Source organism: Oncorhynchus mykiss, chromosome 7, assembly GCF_057628025.1.
Source record: "Oncorhynchus mykiss isolate SJ-2025 chromosome 7, ASM5762802v1, whole genome shotgun sequence".
In the NCBI taxonomy this organism is placed as follows: domain Eukaryota; kingdom Metazoa; phylum Chordata; class Actinopteri; order Salmoniformes; family Salmonidae; genus Oncorhynchus; species Oncorhynchus mykiss.
In genome coordinates, this window is record NC_143028.1 from 2,750,798 (window position 1) to 2,765,602 (window position 14,805).

Below are 14,805 nucleotides of genomic sequence, written 5' to 3' on the forward strand. Positions count from 1 at the left end.
CATGTACTGTACTAGAGAGGCAGAGAGAGGGAGGGAGAGGGGGAGAGGATGAGAATAGAATACATTCTGTACAGGGTGTGATCAGAAACCTATAGATGCATTCCATAGATACCCATAAGGCCACTCTAGAGTCCACTGTAACACAACACATTCCCTTTCATCACAATACACGCTGTTGAATAAAGTAGAAAAACAATGTTTCGGTCTGTCCTGATAAAACTCATGATCATTTTCTTATGATCCATTTACCATGATCCTGCAGTGAGTGCAGTGGCCCAGCAGATCCTGTGGAACTGTCTGATCGAAGACCCCGCCCTGGTGCTCAGGCACTTCCTGGAGAAGCTCACCGTTAGCAATCGACAGGTAGAGCAGCCGTTGTCCATCAAAATACTCTGCAGTCTCATATGATCGGACCAATAGAATCCTGCCCCTCTTCAGTATGTTGTTCAATCAATGTTGTTATGGACAAAATCTGTTGTTAGTAGACTGCCTCCCTGTTTCAAAACGTCTTCAAAACATTTTCTCTGTACTAAATACAAAAAATGACAGGTGGTTCTTACACAAAAAGATTACGAGGCAGAACTCTAAAAGTTACTGTTTCTTTTTTCATGTTTTTTTTTTCATGCTTTTTACAGCAGGCAGGGGAAAAGTTGTACACAGACGTTTCGGTTTGTATCACCTTCTTCATGTATTGGGTTAAGGTTGTTGAAGGTTGTTGAAGGTTGACCGGAATGTTACCTGCTTTTTCCCCCCACTGAACACAACCCCTCCTGTTGTTAATGTGTTTTTCTGTTGAGTTTGAACTGACACATGTTTCTATGTGTATCAGGACGAGCTGATGTACATGCTGAGGAAGCTGTTGATGAACATCGGTGACCTCCCAGCCCAGACCTCTCACATCCTCTTCAACTACCTGGTGAGACAAGACATCAGTCAATGTATATCAGACAGTAGCAGTATTGATCAATTTGATGACAAGATTAATGAAGGTCTCTCTCTTCCCCCTCTACTTTCTTTCTCTCTCTCTCTCTCTCTCTCTCTCTCTCTCTCTCTCTCTCTCTCTCTCTCTCTGTCCCTCTATCTCTCTCTCTCTCTCTCTCTCTCTGTCCCCCTCTCTCTCTCTCTCTCTCTTTCTCTCTCTCTCTCTCTCTCTCTCTCTCTCTCTCTCTCTCTCCCTATCTCTCTCTCTCTCTCTCTCTCCCTATCTCTCTCTCTCTGTCTCTCTCTGTCTGTACCCTATTCACCTTTATGTCTGTCTGTCTGTCTGTCTGTCTCTCTCCCCCTAGGTGGGGCTGATTATGTACTTTGTGCGTACTCCGTGTGAGTGGGGTATGGATGCCATCTCAGCCACGCTGACCTTCCTGTGGGAGGTGGTGGGCTACGTGGAGGGGCTCTTCTTCAAGGACCTCAAACAGACCATGAAGAAGGAGCAGTGTGAGGTCAAGCTGCTGGTCACTGCATCCATGCCAGGTAAAGGCCATTTTCAAGGTTACCAGAAGGTCATCCCTGCCAGGTGAAGGTCACTGGATGCCAATGGGAGCCCAGTCATTTGACTGTGTTCTATACTATAATGTTGACTGCTACATGTGGGTAATATAGTAAATCATGTATATCCTTGCAGGAACCAAGACCCTGGTAGTGCACGGGCAGAATGAGTGTGACATTCCTACCCAGCTGCCTGTACATGAAGACACTCAGTTTGAAGCCTTGCTCAAGGTAACTTCTCATCATAGAGTTCATCTGCATTCTACAGATGATGACAGAACATTCTCAGGGATACACTGAAGTCATCCCCAATTCGTTGGCCTCTCTCTTCCCTAACAGGAGTGTTTGGAGTTCTTCAACATTCCCGAGTCTCGGTCGGCGCACTACTTCCTCATGGACAAGCGCTGGAACCTCATTCACTATTCCAAGGTTGGAATTCCCATCCATTTCCAAGCGGTGTTATGAACTGTGAGGTTAGATGTCTAGAATGACCATGAGAATGTCTTCTCGATCAGTGACTACATAATGGGCTTTCTGACTGTCTTTCTCAACTTCAGACCTTTGTGAGGGACATCTATCCGTTCAGGAGGTCTGTGTCTCCCCAGCTCAACCTGGTCCACATGCTGCCAGAGAAAGGACAGGAACTCATTCAGAAACAGGTGTGTTATGTTTCAGGTTTACATCTCGCCGTTAAAGCCACGCTCTGCAATTTGTGCACATCACCAAAGAGTACACACAGTATAAATGACTAAAAACCTCCCAACTGTGGCTTTAACCGTTTGAAAAGTGTGACCTTCTGTTTGCCTGTCCATATCTTTACTGGTGCCTGTCTCAGCCTCTTGTGTGTGTCCCCTTCCTATGCCTCCCTCCCCCTCCCCTCTCTCCCTAGGTGTTTTCCCGTAAACTGGAGGAGGTGGGCCGTGTTCTATTCCTCATCTCCCTGACCCAGAACATGCCGGCCATCCACAAACAGTCCCATGTGTCCATGCTCCAAGAAGACCTGCTCCGCCTGCCCTCCTTCCCCCGCACGGCCATCGACGGAGAGTTCTCTCTCTTCAGCGAGCCACAGGGTAAGACTGGAGTGGACCCTATCTTGAATGGTATCTGAGTGAACAAACAAGACAATAAAGAGAGATGATCAGAGTTGGGGTCAATACCATTTTAATTCCGGTCAGTTCAGGAAGTTCACCGAAATTCCAATTCCAATTCTCTTCAATGCTTTTCAATGAGGACAACTTGGAATTTGAATTTGGTTTACTTTCTGAATTGACTGGAATTGGAAAGGAATTGACCCCAACCCTTGAGATTAGTTGCATTTTAAAATGAAGATTTAATAGAGTAAAGTACTGTACTACATTGTAGATCTGTGGTGCATCTTCCAACTAGACAACACAGATCACAAAACAAAAGTCTACCAACACTTGGGAAGCATGAAAGTCTTCATTTCAAAGGGGCTTCCATAGTGAGTTAGCCCCATATTGTGCTATCCTCTCCCCAGGCAAGGAGCTCTTCGGCCTGGACACTCTCCACAAAGTCCTGTGGATCAAACTACTAGAAGAGATGTTTCTGGGCATGCCCAGTGAGTACCCGTGGGGGGACGAGATCATGCTCTTCCTGAACGTGTTCAACGGTGCCCTGCTGCTGCACCCCGAGGACAGCGCCCTCCTCAGGCAGTACACGGCTACTGCCATCAACACGGCCGTTCACTTCAACCACTTGTTCTCCCTGAGTGGATACCAGTGGCTCCTCCCCACCATGTTGCAGGTAGGTAGTACAGTTCTAGGATCAGTTTACAGGTCCAGCAGGTTGTTGTTCTCTATTAGAGGCTGAAAATGTGGAACTAATCTTAGATCAGTTTCATGGTGCTACTTCATCCACCTGCTGGGGTTAAAGGTTAGAGATCTAGGATAAATGTAGCCTCCCTAAATCCTAACCCCACCCATTACAGGAAGAAGTCACATAACTGAGCTTATATCAATGCAACCTTGGAACCATGCCAACCACTGCCCAAATGTGTCTCACAATCTGTCGTCATTGTGAGGGGGGCGGCGGGTGGCAGGTAGCCTTGTGGATAAGAGCGTTGGAACAGTAACCGAAAGGTCGCTGGTTTGAATCCCCGAGCCGGCAAGGTGGAAAATTGTGCCGTTCGGCACTTGAGCAAGGCAGTTAACGCCCAACAACAACTGCTTCCCAGGCTTCCGATGACGTCGATTAGGGCAGCCCCCCGCACATCTCTGGTTCAGAGGGGTTGCGTCAAATGCAGAACACACATTGGTCGAATGCATTCAGTTTTGCAACTGACTAGGCATCCCCTTTCTGTGAGTCAGTCTCACTGCATAATATAGCGCTGACTTACAGAAACACAGGCTGGGCTGGGTCAGGTTAGAGTTGAGTTGAAGCTTGGGAGCAGACGTTTATAGCCACTAGCAACGCATGGTCAATATGTTGACAATGGAACTCACCGGGGCTTCATCATGGAAGACTTACACAGAGAGCAGTGCAGGTCAATCCCAAATGCAGCTGGGTTTATTTAGTCTTGATCTGGGAAACTGTGCTGTTGACAACTCAGCAGACAAACATTTATTGCATTGAACCCGATATAATAGCCCATGTTTCTTACTAAGCTTTGATATACTCTACTACATAACATTTGATTGAGACCTCTACTTCCATTGGCCTCGGAAAGGGCCCACACAGAATCCTCCTAACTAGTTGTGTGATTAGAGAAACATGCACATGGATGCCATGGTGTGAAAGGCAGGACATCAACTATAGGATTTAGTATTTATAGCAAATGATTTGAATACTTCCAATAGGAGTCGTTGATTCGGCCACATTATTTGAAAATCCTTAAATACACAGTAAATAAGTATTTAAAATACAAAGACTTTAATGCTGGTGCCAGATGCTGCTTCAACCCAGCTCTAGGAGGCCTCGGAGATTACAGACCAAATCCCACAATGCATTCTGAATTGGGCCTAAACATGGTGTTGCAGTATGACAATGCATCCTTACAAGCTCATATGATTACTCCATGTAATGTGTTGTAGTCCTATGCTGACTATGACAGTAACCCACTGTAATGTGTTGTAGTCCTATGCTGACTATGACAGTAACCCACTGTAATGTGTTGTAGTCCTATGCTGACTATGACAGTAACCCACTGTAATGTGTTGTAGTCCTATGCTGACTATGACAGTAACCCGCTGTAATGTGTTGTAGTCCTATGCTGACTATGAGAGTAACCCACTGTAATGTGTTGTAGTCCTATGCTGACTATGACAGTAACCCGCTGTAATGTGTTGTAGTCCTATGCTGACTATGACAGTAACCCACTGTAATGTGTTGTAGTCCTATGCTGACTATGACAGTAACCCACTGTAATGTGTTGTAGTCCTATGCTGACTATGACAGTAACCCACTGTAATGTGTTGTAGTCCTATGCTGACTATGACAGTAACCCACTGTAATGTGTTGTAGTCCTATGCTGACTATGACAGTAACCCACTGTAATGTGTTGTAGTCCTATGCTGACTATGAGAGTAACCCACTGTAATGTGTTGTAGTCCTATGCTGACTATGACAGTAACCCACTGTAATGTGTTGTAGTCCTATGCTGACTATGACAGTAACCCACTGTAATGTGTTGTAGTCCTATGCTGACTGTGAGAGTAACCCACTGTAATGTGTTGTAGTCCTATGCTGACTATGACAGTAACCCACTGTAATGTGTTGTAGTCCTATGCTGACTGTGAGAGTAACCCACTGTAATGTGTTGTAGTCCTATGCTGACTATGACAGTAACCCACTGTAAGGTGTTGTAGTCCTATGCTGACTATGACAGTAACCCACTGTAATGTGTTGTAGTCCTATGCTGACTATGACAGTAACCCACTGTAATGTGTTGTAGTCCTATGCTGACTATGACAGTAACCCACTGTAATGTGTTGTAGTCCTATGCTGACTATGAGAGTAACCCGCTGTAATGTGTTGTAGTCCTATGCTGACTATGAGAGTAACCCACTGTAATGTGTTGTAGTCCTATGCTGACTATGACAGTAACCCACTGTAATGTGTTGTAGTCCTATGCTGACTATGAGAGTAACCCACTATGCTGACTATGAGAGTAACCCACTGTAATGTGTTGTAGTCCTATGCTGACTATGAGAGTAACCCACTGTAATGTGTTGTAGTCCTATGCTGACTATGACAGTAACCCACTGTAATGTGTTGTAGTCCTATGCTGACTATGACAGTAACCCACTGTAATGTGTTGTAGTCCTATGCTGACTATGAGAGGAACCCACTGTAATGTGTTGTAGTCCTATGCTGACTATGAGAGTAACCCACTGTAATGTGTTGTAGTCCTATGCTGACTATGAGAGTAACCCACTGTAATGTGTTGTAGTCCTATGCTGACTATGACAGTAACCCACTGTAATGTGTTGTAGTCCTATGCTGACTATGACAGTAACCCACTGTAATGTGTTGTAGTCCTATGCTGACTATGACAGTAACCCACTGTAATGTGTTGTAGTCCTATGCTGACTATGACAGTAACCCACTGTAATGTGTTGTAGTCCTATGCTGACTGTGAGAGTAACCCACTGTAATGTGTTGTAGTCCTATGCTGACTATGACAGTAACCCACTGTAATGTGTTGTAGTCCTATGCTGACTGTGAGAGTAACCCACTGTAATGTGTTGTAGTCCTATGCTGACTATGACAGTAACCCACTGTAATGTGTTGTAGTCCTATGCTGACTATGACAGTAACCCACTGTAATGTGTTGTAGTCCTATGCTGACTATGACAGTAACCCACTGTAATGTGTTGTAGTCCTATGCTGACTATGAGAGTAACCCGCTGTAATGTGTTGTAGTCCTATGCTGACTATGAGAGTAACCCACTGTAATGTGTTGTAGTCCTATGCTGACTATGAGAGTAACCCACTGTAATGTGTTGTAGTCCTATGCTGACTATGAGAGTAACCCACTATGCTGACTATGAGAGTAACCCACTGTAATGTGTTGTAGTCCTATGCTGACTATGAGAGTAACCCACTGTAATGTGTTGTAGTCCTATGCTGACTATGACAGTAACCCACTGTAATGTGTTGTAGTCCTATGCTGACTATGACAGTAACCCACTGTAATGTGTTGTAGTCCTATGCTGACTATGAGAGGAACCCACTGTAATGTGTTGTAGTCCTATGCTGACTATGAGAGTAACCCACTGTAATGTGTTGTAGTCCTATGCTGACTATGAGAGTAACCCACTGTAATGTGTTGTAGTCCTATGCTGACTATGACAGTAACCCACTGTAATGTGTTGTAGTCCTATGCTGACTATGACAGTAACCCACTGTAATGTGTTGTAGTCCTATGCTGACTATGACAGTAACCCACTGTAATGTGTTGTAGTCCTATGCTGACTATGACAGTAACCCACTGTAATGTGTTGTAGTCCTATGCTGACTATGACAGTAACCCACTGTAATGTGTTGTAGTCCTATGCTGACTATGACAGTAACCCACTGTAATGTGTTGTAGTCCTATGCTGACTATGAGAGTAACCCACTGTAATGTGTTGTAGTCCTATGCTGACTATGAGAGTAACCCACTGTAATGTGTTGTAGTCCTATGCTGACTATGACAGTAACCCACTGTAATGTGTTGTAGTCCTATGCTGACTATGACAGTAACCCACTGTAATGTGTTGTAGTCCTATGCTGACTATGACAGTAACCCACTGTAATGTGTTGTAGTCCTATGCTGACTATGACAGTAACCCACTGTAATGTGTTGTAGTCCTATGCTGACTATGAGAGTAACCCACTGTAATGTGTTGTAGTCCTATGCTGACTCTGAGAGTAACCCACTGTAATGTGTTGTAGTCCTATGCTGACTGTGAGAGGAACCCACTGTAATGTGTTGTAGTCCTATGCTGACTATGACAGTAACCCACTGTAATGTGTTGTAGTCCTATGCTGACTATGAGAGTAACCCACTATGCTGACTATGAGAGTAACCCACTGTAATGTGTTGTAGTCCTATGCTGACTATGAGAGTAACCCACTGTAATGTGTTGTAGTCCTATGCTGACTATGAGAGTAACCCACTGTAATGTGTTGTAGTCCTATGCTGACTATGAGAGTAACCCACTGTAATGTGTTGTAGTCCTATGCTGACTATGACAGTAACCCACTGTATTGTGTTGTAGTCCTATGCTGACTATGACAGTAACCCACTGTAATGTGTTGTAGTCCTATGCTGACTATGAGAGTAACCCGCTGCTGAGACAAGGGATAGAGTTCTGCGTCAGACAGTTCTACATCCTGCACCGTAAACCCTTCATCCTCCAGCTGTTTGCCAGCGTGGCCCCACTGCTGGAGTTCACAGTAAGTGTGTTTGCATAAGCACCTCTCTGATTCAGGGGGGTTAAATGTGGAAGACACATTTCAGTTGTGCAACTGACTAGGTCTCCCCTTATGAGCGTATCTGCATCTGCGTGTGTTGTTTAACCATGTGGCTGTCTCTCTCCCAGACGTGCACCAGTACAGGCCTGTCTAAGGGGGTGTCTGCTCAGTGCCTGTTTGACCTGCTGGTCTCTCTGGAGGGAGAGACGCGTGATACCCTGGATGCCCTGGAGCTGGTCAAGGCTGAAAAACCCCTACGATCCCTGGGTAACACCACCACCTCAACCCCCCTGGGTCCCATCACTCAGGACTATTATATCATTAGAGGTTGTATCTGACATGGCACCCTGTTCAATATCCTGTGTGCCATTTATCAGACGCTTCTATCCAAAACGACTTACGGTCATGCCTACATTGTACGTACAGATGGTTCCAAGGATTCGAACCCACCATCCTAGCGCTGCAAGCACCATGCTGTCCCAACTGAGCTACAGAGGACCATTTTCCCTATACTGTTCTACCTTTGACTAGCCCACATCGTTTTGCTGGCGTGGATTCCCATTGTTTTAAGAGAGGAGTTGTTTTAATGACAGCGTGAGCTGATCAGGACTCTTACTAAGGCCTGGAGTTTCTCATTGTCAGGATTCTCCTAGTTAATAGACTCTTACTAAGACCTGGAGTTTCTCATTGTCAGGATTCTCCTAGTTAATAGACTCTTACTAAGACCTGGAGTTTCTCATTGTCAGGATTCTCCTAGTTAATAGACTCTTACTAAGGCCTGGAGTTTCTCATTGTCATGATTCTCCTAGTTAATAGACTCTTACTAAGACCTGGAGTTTCTCATTGTCAGGATTCTCCTAGTTAATAGACTCTTACTAAGACCTGGAGTTTCTCATTGTCAGGATTCTCCTAGTTAATAGACTCTTACTAAGGCCTGGAGTTTCTCATTGTCAGGATTCTCCTAGTTAATAGACTCTTACTAAGGCCTGGAGTTTCTCATTGTCAGGATTCTCCTAGTTAATAGACTCTTACTAAGGCCTGGAGTTTCTCATTGTCATGATTCTCCTAGTTAATAGACTCTTACTAAGGCCTGGAGTTTCTCATTGTCAGGATTCTCCTAGTTAATACTCTTACTAAGGCCTGGAGTTTCTCATTGTCAGGATTCTCCTAGTTAATACTCTTACTAAGGCCTGGAGTTTCTCATTGTCATGATTCTCCTAGTTAATAGACTCTTACTAAGGCCTGGAGTTTCTCATTGTCATGATTCTCCTAGTTAATAGACTCTTACTAAGGCCTGGAGTTTCTCATTGTCAGGATTCTCCTAGTTAATAGACTCTTACTAAGGCCTGCAGCATGAATTCCAGTGGTTTCCTCTGTTTCAGACTTCTGCTATGGTAGTGAGGACCTGGCCTTCTCCATCAGTGAGTCCATCAAGCTGTGTGTGACGGTGGTGGCCTACGCCCCAGAGTCTTTCAGGAGGTGTGGTTTCACATCACTCACCGCCAACGCAGTATATCAACATTGTACAGTAGTCTTACTAAATGCTAACGCCCTCTCCTATCCGTGCGTGTTTGTGTTTATGCGTTGCGTGTGTGCACGGTATCAGCCTACAGATGCTGATGGTGCTGGAGGCCCTGGTGCCATGTTTTCTCCAGAAACTGAAGAGCAACACCATGACCATGGAGTCAGCCTCGGCAGCGCGGGACGAGATCGCCGCCATCGCCGCCCTGGCCACCTCCCTGCAGGCCCTACTCTACAGCTCAGAGACCCTCACACGGTCAGACACACACACACACTCACACACACACACACACACACACACATCCGTGCATCTGTTAATCAGATATGGCCCATCATGTCTTTCTTAACGTATGTTCCAAGCCCAAACTGAATGTGACATTTGTCCTTTTTCTCTGCTATCTTCCTCCCCTCCCTCCCATCCCCACCCCTCCTATCCCCTCTCAGGCCTATGACTGCCCCCCAGTTGAGTCGCTGTGACCAGGGACACAAAGGTGCAACGACTGCCAACCACGCCATGTCTGGAGGGCCCAACACCAGGTGTGGAGTAGCCTTTACACCTGCCGGATTGTGTCCAAAATGGCACCCGTAATGAACTACCTTTGGCCAGAGCCATAGGGCTGTAGTGCACTATATAGGGAAAAGGGTGTTCTTTTGGACTTAGTATTGATTTATTTCACATTCATTTAAGTCTCTTAAAGAAACTGTCCACTTGGCTGTTATTAACATACTGTTCTGTTACTTTTCCTAATTCTCTTCATAACTGTTAGACATAAATCTATTGTTTGTTGTCCCTGGATGCTGTTGCCGTAGTGATATCCTAAAGAAACCTATGTACAGATCATCACAACAGAAGAAAATACCCCCAAAGACAATAGAAGATGTCCCATGTGTTTACACCACAGTTGGTACAGAGGATCATGTTTCATGGATGCTTGTTTGTGTCGTGTACTCGTGTTGCTTGGTGTCAATGTCAGTCGCCTTGTGTCCGGCATCAGGGACAACCTTCACCTGTTGGAGGAGGGCCAGGGGATGCCTCGCGAGGAGATGGACGAGCGGATCGCCCGTGAGGAGTTTCGCCGGCCCCGGGAGTCCCTCCTGAACATCTGCACTGAGTTCTACAAGCACTGCGGCCCGCGCCTCAAGATCCTGCAGAACGTGGCCGGGGAACCCCGTGTCACCGCCTTAGAGCTGCTGGACATCAAGTCCCACATGAGGTGAAGGGTTGGATTTAGTGCATAGTGTTTCAACCAGGTGGAAACTATCCTCATTCAATGCCCAATGTGCAGCACCCACCTGGGTGAAAGTGGCCACGAATGGGACACACTTTAACCGGGTATGACATCACTATTCACTCAGCTATGGTATGGACGCATACAGGGATCTGATTTGCAGAAACGTTTAGAATTGTTTGTGTGCGATTTTGTGTGTGGATGAGTGCGATGTGTGTGTGTATGTAATTCCCTGACTGTGCATGCGGTTGTGCATGTCTATATGATTGCATGTGTGTTTTTGTGTCTCATTTTGTGTGTTTGTGTGTGTGGTTATGTGTTTTTCCCCAGATTGGCAGAGATCGCCCACTCCCTCCTCAAGCTGGCCCCCTACGACAGCCTGACCATGGAGAGCCGAGGCCTGCGGCGCTACGTCACTGGGATGCTGCCCATCACCGATTGGTCGTCTGAGGCCGTGCGGCCCGCCCTCATCCTCATCCTGAAGCGGCTTGACCGCATGTTCAACAAGATCCACAAGATGCCTACGCTCAGGTGCGCTCGCCCACAGGCTCTGTGCTCCAGGTCTGTTGCCGCGCTGCGCGCCCTTTAACCCTTGCTCCTTCACAACTGTACCGTACTGTGGTGTTACAGTGGAGTGAAGTACCGTACTGTGGTGTTACAATGGAGTGAAGTGCCATACTGTGGTGTTACAGTGGAGTGAAGTACCGTACTGTGGTGTTACAGTGGAGTGAAGTACCGTACTGTGGTGTTACAGTGGAGTGAAGTACCGTACTGTGGTGTTACAGTGGAGTGAAGTACCGTACTGCGGTGTTACAATGGAGTGAAGTGCCATACTGTGGTGTTACAGTGGAGTGAAGTACCGTAATGTGGTGTTACAGTGAAGTACCGTACTGTGGAGTTACAGTGGAGTGAAGTACCATACTGTGGTGTTACAGTGGAGTGAAGTACCGTACTGTGGTGTTACAATGGAGTAAAGTACCGTACTGTGGTGTTACAATGGAGTAAAGTACCGTACTGTGTTGTTACAATGGAGTGAAGTACCGTACTGTGGTGTTACAGTGGAGTGAAGTACCGTACTGTGGTGTACAATGGAGTAAAGTACCGTACTGTGGTGTTACAGTGAAGTACCGTACTGTGGTGTTACAATGGAGTGAAGTACCGTACCGTGGTGTTACAGTGGAGTGAAGTACCGTACTGTGGTGTTACAGTGAAGTACCGTACTGTGGTGTTACAGTGAAGTACCGTACTGTGGTGTTACAGTGAAGTACTGTGGTGTTACAGTGAAGTACCATACTGTGGTGTTACAGTGAAGTACTGTGGTGTTACAGTGAAGTACCATACTGTGGTGTTACAGTGAAGTACCATACTGTGGTGTTACAGTGAAGTACCGTACTGTGGTGTTACAGTGAAGTACCGTACTGTGGTGTTACAGTGAAGTACCGTACTGTGGTGTTACAGTGAAGTACCGTACTGTGGTGTTACAGTGAAGTACCGTACTGTGGTGTTACAGTGAAGTACCGTACTGTGGTGTTACAGTGAAGTACCATAGTGTGGTGTTACAGTGAAGTACCGTACTGTGGTGTTACAGTGAAGTACCGTACTGTGGTGTTACAGTGAAGTACCATACTGTGGTGTTACAGTGAAGTACTGTGTTGTTACAGTGAAGTACCATACTGTGGTGTTACAGTGAAGTACCGTACTGTGGTGTTTGATTGTGTGTCCGCTGCTGACTGCTCACAGTTTGATTGTGTGTGTGTTGTAGTTTGTAAAGTCTCATGACTGCTGAGTTTGGCTCTGCTTATGTGTGTGTCTGTGAGCTCTGCAATGTCATCTGTCAATACGAGCTGCTTTAGGCCCACACAGAGAGTCATCAGAACCTGGACCTGGTTATTGATAACTCTGCTTAGTAGTGATGGTCAATATGAGCTGCTTTAGGCACACAGAGTCATCAGAACCTGGACCTGGTTATTGATAACTCTGCTGAGTAGTGATGGTCAATATGAGCTGCTTTAGGCCCACACAGAGAGTCATCAGAACCTGGACCTGGTTAGTGATTGGATTATCTATTTAATAGCCTGTCCAAACAAAACGTTTTTCAAAATGCGAAATTATAGTGTGATATTTTGTTAAGTGTGTTGGTGTTTGTAGTGGATGTGTGTATCAGTGGAGGCTGGTGTGAGGAGCTATAGGAGGACGGGCTCATTGTAATGGCTGGAACCGTATCAAAGATATGTAAACCAAATGTTTGACTCCGTTCTTCTATAGCTCCTCCCATCAGTCCCCTCTGCTGTGTATGTTGATGAGCGTGATTAGTAAATTAACGTGTGTGCGTGCGTGTGTATTTATACTGATAGTGTGTGTGTGAGTGTGTGTGGGTGTGTGTGTGTGTGAGAGCTTGTCTGTGCGTGAGTGTGTTTATACTGATTGTTTGTGTGTGTGCTCAAGTGAGCCTGTGTGTGTGTGTGTGTGTGTGTTTATACTGATTGCGTGTGCGTGTGTGTCCTACAGGAGACAGGTGGAGTGGGAGGCGGCCAGTAGTCTGATTGAAGGTATCTGTCTGACTCTCCAGCGTCAGCCAATCATCTCCTTCCTCCCTCACCTCCGCTCCCTCATCAATGTCTGTGTCAACCTGGTGAGGAGTGCTCACACACACACACACACACACACACACACACCTCAAATACTCACTGTGCTGTGACTTAACTATGATGTTGCTTGTTTGCGTGTGTGTTTCTCTATCTGTGTGTGTGTGCGTGTCCTTGTGTGTGTGTTTCTAAGGTGATGGGGGTAGTAGGCCCCTCCAGTGTGGCTGATGGGCTGCCCCTGCTCCACCTGAGCCCGTATCTGTCCCCCCCTCTACCCTTCAGCACAGCAGTGGTCCGCTTGGTGGCTCTGCAGATACAGGTGAGACTACCCAGCCCAAGAACTAACCTGTGTGTGTGTGGTGTGTGTGTGTGTGTGTGTCATAATGAAAGATTTGTCTTGTTCTCTTCCCTGACTGACAGGCTTTGAAGGATGACTTCCCCCTGAGCCATGTGATCTCCCCCTTCACCAATCAGGAGAGGCGAGAGGGCATGCTGCTCAACCTGTTGATTCCATTCGTGCTGACAGTGGGTTCAGGGAGCAAAGGTCAGAGCCCAGGGTTAAGAGGTCTAATGGCACCAATCTGTGGGTGTATGTATGCATACGTGCATCTGAAATAATGGCTGTGTTTCAGGCAGACTTGAATGTCACCTTGCAGTCACCTGCTAGAACTCACAGCGCCTGGATATGTGTTAAAATATCAGCTACCTGCATCATACAGTGAATTCAGAAAGTATTCAGACCCCTTGACTTTACAGCCTTATTCTACATTTTATTATTTCCCCTCATCAATCTACACATACTACCCATAATGACATAATACCCCATAATGACATAATACCCCATAATGACATAATACCCCATAATGACATAATACCCCATAATGACATAATACCCCATAATGACATAATACCCCATAATGACATAATACCCCATAATGACATAATACCCCATAATGACATAATACCCCATAATGACATAATACCCCATAATGACATAATACCCCATAATGACATAATACCCCATAATGACATAATACCCCATAATGACATAATACCCCATAATGACATAATACCCCATAATGACATAACACCCCATAATGACATAACACCCCATAATGACATAATACCCCATAATGACATAATACCCCATAATGACATAATACCCCATAATGACATAACACCCCATAATGACATAATACCCCATAATGACATAATACCCCATAATGACATAATACCCCATAATGACATAATACCCCATAATGACATAACACCCCATAATGACATAATACCCCATAATGACATAACACCCCATAATGACATAATACCCCATAATGACATAATACCCCATAATGACATAATACCCCATAATGACATAATACCCCATAATGACATAATACCCCATAATGACATAATACCCCATAATGACATAATACCCCATAATGACATAATACCCCATAATGACATAATACCCCATAATGACATAATACCCCATAATGACATAATACCCCATAATGACATAACACCCCATAATGACATAATACCCCATAATGACATAATACCCCATAATG

At 45.5% G+C, this 14,805-nt stretch overlaps 1 protein-coding gene across 1 annotated transcript in view; it reads left to right on the top strand.

Annotated features, from left to right (window-relative positions):
• Nucleotides 1-14,805, top strand: part of LOC110497049 (protein unc-80 homolog) — a 107,842-nt gene that overhangs the window by 69,595 nt on the left and 23,442 nt on the right. Inside the window, exons 39-56 of the mRNA XM_090239711.1 lie at nt 263-363; nt 830-916; nt 1,287-1,470; nt 1,622-1,716; nt 1,825-1,914; nt 2,043-2,144; nt 2,375-2,555; nt 2,984-3,249; nt 7,750-7,884; nt 8,031-8,169; nt 9,285-9,381; nt 9,509-9,679; nt 9,868-9,960; nt 10,419-10,637; nt 10,983-11,213; nt 13,161-13,284; nt 13,431-13,556; nt 13,658-13,781. Of these exons, the coding sequence (XP_090095837.1) occupies nt 263-363; nt 830-916; nt 1,287-1,470; nt 1,622-1,716; nt 1,825-1,914; nt 2,043-2,144; nt 2,375-2,555; nt 2,984-3,249; nt 7,750-7,884; nt 8,031-8,169; nt 9,285-9,381; nt 9,509-9,679; nt 9,868-9,960; nt 10,419-10,637; nt 10,983-11,213; nt 13,161-13,284; nt 13,431-13,556; nt 13,658-13,781 (2,565 nt within the window). The remainder of the gene's footprint in view (nt 1-262; nt 364-829; nt 917-1,286; nt 1,471-1,621; nt 1,717-1,824; nt 1,915-2,042; nt 2,145-2,374; nt 2,556-2,983; nt 3,250-7,749; nt 7,885-8,030; nt 8,170-9,284; nt 9,382-9,508; nt 9,680-9,867; nt 9,961-10,418; nt 10,638-10,982; nt 11,214-13,160; nt 13,285-13,430; nt 13,557-13,657; nt 13,782-14,805) is intronic.